Here is a 5,103-nt window from a genome sequence, read left to right on the forward strand (position 1 = left end):
TGAATCAATTTTAGCAGGAATCTGCACTTAGCAGCTTCCTGCCCCATATATGGTTATCCAATGCAATAATTATTGGAGTTCATTTTCAAATCCAATCAATATATGGCTATTCTCTTGCATTTGCAGGCCACCCTACAAAACTATTTTCTCGCGCTATGTTTTACACAATTTCCTTCCTAACCTAACAAGAGCAACAACAAAATCCAGCAAATGTAAGGAACATGTTTCTGTTGAGTTTTTCAATCAGCCCCTCAGTAATCCATACCACCCATACCGCCCATTGCAGGAGCTGCATCCTTCTCATCTTTGGGTGCCTCGACAATGACAGCCTCTGTTGTTGTCATCAAGGATGATACACTGCAGAAAAGCAAATAATTGAGTAATCTCATAAGTATTTGCATTTATGGATATTACATAGGTTACACTTGTAATTTACTCAAGAATATGAAAACACCAACAAACAAAAATTACCTAGCAGCATCAGACAAAGCAGTCCTAATAACCTTCAATGGATCAATAATTCCAGATTTGACCATATCTACATATTGGCCTGTTCAATTAAACATACAGTTAGTATATACAGTTCTTTTCCATTCATCAACTTTAAACTTCAGGAGCATGTAAGTTGCTTGATACCTTTAGCAGCGTCATAACCAAGATCCTCGTTGTCCTGCTCTAATAGCTTGCCAACAATAAGAGCTCCCTCCACACCAGCGTTTGAAGCAATGGTGTAAACAGGGGTCTGCAATGATAAATGGAATCATTTAGGATGATACTGGTTCAAATTAAACATACAGCAAATGATAGCACAGATGTAAGAAAAACATTTAGTTGATCTCAGAGATGAACACTTCACAGAAATTAATAAAATCGAAAATATATGCACAGTAGAATCCACAAAGTTGGTAATACTGATAAAATCTAATCTGTCAGAGGATATAATATGTTATACATGTAAAGTCAAAATTGCTATGAATAAAATAACAGAATCTGGTACTCCAAATGTTTATCTAGGAGAATAACTAGATGTTAATCCAGATGCAAAATCAAGAGCTTCAAATATCAGTAAGCACTTATGATATGCAAATATCTCGAAGCTTCAAAAGTAACTCAGGCATCTAAATCATTCATATAAGTATAGATTTCTGAATAAAAGATACAGAGAATAGAGTTACCTTAAGTGCAGCTTGGATGATCTGTACTCCAATCTTTTGATCATAGTTAGCGGTCTGTAGCTTGTCCAATTCCTTTGAAGCATAAAGAAGTGCTACACCACCACCGGGTACAATACCTTCTGCAACAGCAGCTTTAGTGGCATTTAGAGCATCTGTAACTCTATCCTTCTTTTCACCAACTTCAGCTTCACTAGCTCCTCCAATCTAGAAACAGTCATGACAAGAGAATCATATTTAAGAGATCAAACAGAATAGGTAGAAATAAATATTATAATTTAACAAACAACTAATTGTAAACACCCAAATCACGACAAACCTTCAAAACAGCAACTCCACCGGATAGCTTAGCAAGCCTCTCCTCTAGCTTCTCCTTGTCATAATCGGATGTGCTTAGTTCAATACCAGACCTGATCTGTATCCCTCCACAAACAGCAAGAACAGTGAATTTTTGACTTCATAAACCAATGACTAATTTTTTATAAAATAAAATAAAATGACAGAACAGGTACAAAAGAAGATACACATACCAGTTCACATCTTTCCTCAATGTCCTTTTTATCACCCGCACCATCAAGAATCACGGTGTCATCCTTTGAGACAGTGATCTAGAAAAACAACAATTAAGTATTATATACCATGACAATGCAAAATATGAGTTGAACTCATCACCAAGCATAATCATACTAGAAGTATACCTTTTTGCATGAACCAAGCATATCAATATCAAGCTTTTCCATATTCATACCAAGGTCTTCAGTAATAACCTACACAACAAAGACCACATTATTAACCCAATTCCATGAACAATGAGACTTCAAACTTCAGCCAATAGAATGAGCCCCTTACTGTTCCACCGGTAAGGGTTGCAAGATCCTGCAAATTGGCTTTCCTGTTCTCTCCAAAACCAGGGGCTTTAACGGCACAGATCTGCAGAGAAGGAAAAAATATTACTCATACATTATAATATCAACAATCACATATAAATAACATTATGAAACAAGGAATACAAATCGTAGCTATCTATGAGATTTTAGAAGGAAACCTTTAGTCCAGCCCGGATCTTGTTCAAAATTAGAGTTGCCAAGGCCTCGCTGTCAATATCTTCGGCAACAATCAACAACGGCTTTTGTCTCTGGATTAAGAAGCAAGATCAGTTAAAACAACCCTAAAAAGAGTATATAGAATACAGATAAAAGAAATGTATGGATGATGAATTTTATACCTTCAATGCCATTTCTAGAGCTTTCACAACAGCATTGACACTGCCAATTTTCTTCTCATGGATCAAAATAAGTGGATCATCCAATTCCTGGAGGCATCAGGCATACAATAACACATAACAAATAAGACGTCTTGTAAATGTAAGACCTCAAAAGGAGACCGATGAATTACACGAATAAACGGCATAAATGAGAAGAATGCTTACACATTTTTGGGTTTTTTGGTTGGTGATAAAGTAGGGAGAAATGTAACCCCTGTCAAGCTTCATGCCCTCAACAACTTCAAGTTCATTAAACAATGTTTTGCCATCCTAGAATTGAAACATTATTATAAGTTTCCCAACTTAGAGAATCATATAAAGCAGCACTTCAGAGACTGTAATGCAAATATATAGCACAGATATATATACTACTTCACTGGTATAGCACAGGCATACACGAATAAGACACCCATAAAGAAAGCAACTTACTTGGATTGTGATAACTCCTTCCTTGCCAACCTTCTCCATAGCCTTTGCGATCATCTCACCAATTTCTCTGTCTCCATTAGCTGAAATAGTACCGACCTACAAAAATTTAAGGTGATGAAAAATTAGATTAAACCCCCCATAGGCCATAGTTAGCTTATCTGGTCACAAGTACTAAATATCACAAACCTGTGCAATCTCTTCTGAGGTACTGATCATCCTTGCTCTACTTTTCAGGTAAGTTACAACAGCATCGACTGCCAAAGTCATACCTCTTCTAAGGTCCATCGCATTCATTCCTACTCCAACTGACCTTACTCCCTCAATCAATATTGCTCGGGTAAGAACTGTAGCACAGGTTGTTCCTACAATGCCACAAAAGGGCAGGAATAAAAAGATCAAATCAATAGGTATATTACATTTTCCGATTACTCCCAACACATTTTTCAAAACCCAACTTCCAGAAAATTTATATCCAAGAGCTACAACGAATCCGCATCATCATTCAGATTGACCACTATTAAAGAGTAGGATCAAAGCAAAAACTTGATCACTAAAGAGAATTTACCCCTTTGCCCTTAAAGCAGCGAACTATCAGAATGCAATTTCACAATGCCACTACATTCTAGAAACTTTGCACAACAAACAATAGGATTACAACTTCAGAACCGACAAAACGACACGAAACAAAACAATGCAAACAGCATACTTTAATTACACCAAATACAAAGAAACCCCTTTGCCCTCAAAGCAGCAAACTATCAGAATGCAATTTCACAATGCCACTACATTATAGAAACTTTGCACAACAAACAACAGTATTACAACTTCATACCCGATAAAACGACCCGAAACAATGCAAACATCATGCTTCAATTACACCAAATACAAAGAACCCAAAAAATCAAAACTTGCTAGCAACAAAAACAAATTAACTCGTATAAATAAATCTGTAATTCAAAAGTTTAAAAATTTACCATCCCCAGCAACATCATTGGTAGAGTTGGCAACTTGTTTAACAAGACTAGCACCCAAGTTCTTGTATCTGTCCTTGAATTCAATACTTTTCGCGACCGTTACACCGTCTTTTGTCACTTTAGGAGCACCAAAACTTTGCTCAATTATAACATTACGCCCCTGAAAACCCACCAAATTAACCATCATCATTCAATTGGTAAATCAATACAGTAAACCCCAACAATCAAAACCTCCCAATCACAAACAAAACATCCCAATTAACAATCAAATCTATAAACAAAAAAAATACCCAATTACAGCTAATAGCAGATCTAAACCAACATCAATGACATAAAAAAACAAACTTTATGCAAAACCCAATTCAAAAAAGCTTACCCTAGGTCCCATGGTAACTCTAACAGCATCAGCAAGCTCTTCAATACCTCTAAGCATAGATTTACGAGCATCCTCACCAAATCTTACTTCTTTAGCAGCATAATTTCTGCTCCAATTCAACCTACCACCAATCTGTAAAACCCATAAACATTACAAATTCACAATCAAAACCCATAAACATTACAAATTAACAATCAAAACCCAGAAAAAATTCAATCTGAAATCACATTAAAATCAATCAAATCAGAGAATGTGGAATGCAGAAGTCAATAGGACTTACAGAACGGGTAGTGCTGTTAGTGCGAGCACGGGAGGCAAGGGCGGCGGCTGCGCGAAACATGGTGAAATCAACGGCGGAGGAGAGAGAGATTGGAGAAGAAGATACTAGAATGTAGTAGTGTTTGAGAGAATGAACAAAAGAAGTTTGTGATGTGCTGAGATTTTATAAATATTGAAGGAACACTCTAGAAAGAGCAGGGTTTAGGGTTTTACAAATTACAACACCTCTTTAAAAACAATTCAATTTTTTTTTAATTTTTTTTAATCTTTTGGGAAGATTATTTAAGTCTTTTTAGATTGATTATCTTTTGATTAGAGTGTGTGTGTGTCCATGCTATTAGATGTATGAAAATGTGAAATACAATAATCAAAGAGATGAGTAGTTCAATTTTATGCTTTTACATTACTTTTTAAGATTATCAGTGTTTGCTGTGTCAAAAAAAAAAAGATTATCAGTGTCTGTAAGGTTGGAACGGTAAAAGAATCTAAAGATTAACCGTCTCATTTATTATTGAACTTTTTCGATGTGTTTGTCGTCATGTGTTTGTTCTTCTCCCTCTTAATTATCAATGGAACAAAACATAAAAGAAAAGTGCTAAAGTTTAACTG

At 35.7% G+C, this 5,103-nt stretch overlaps 1 protein-coding gene across 1 annotated transcript; it reads right to left on the bottom strand.

Moving 5' to 3' along the window:
* LOC145607662 (chaperonin CPN60-2, mitochondrial-like) lies at nt 1-4,653 on the bottom strand. Its single transcript, XM_081663256.1, has 16 exons — nt 4,496-4,653; nt 4,216-4,347; nt 3,840-3,999; nt 3,052-3,227; nt 2,866-2,961; nt 2,602-2,706; nt 2,398-2,484; nt 2,218-2,307; nt 2,022-2,102; nt 1,871-1,939; nt 1,703-1,780; nt 1,492-1,587; nt 1,176-1,379; nt 637-742; nt 472-550; nt 1-357 (listed from the first exon to the last, which is right to left on the bottom strand). Exons 1-16 carry the CDS (start codon nt 4,553-4,555, stop codon nt 252-254), a joined length of 1,725 nt encoding a protein of 574 aa, XP_081519382.1. The 5' UTR covers nt 4,556-4,653; the 3' UTR covers nt 1-251.
* Between the last annotated feature and the right edge of the window lie 450 nt (nt 4,654-5,103).

The sequence above is a fragment of the Chenopodium album genome, chromosome 23, assembly GCF_948465745.1.
Source record: "Chenopodium album chromosome 23, dcCheAlbu1.1, whole genome shotgun sequence".
In the NCBI taxonomy this organism is placed as follows: domain Eukaryota; kingdom Viridiplantae; phylum Streptophyta; class Magnoliopsida; order Caryophyllales; family Amaranthaceae; genus Chenopodium; species Chenopodium album.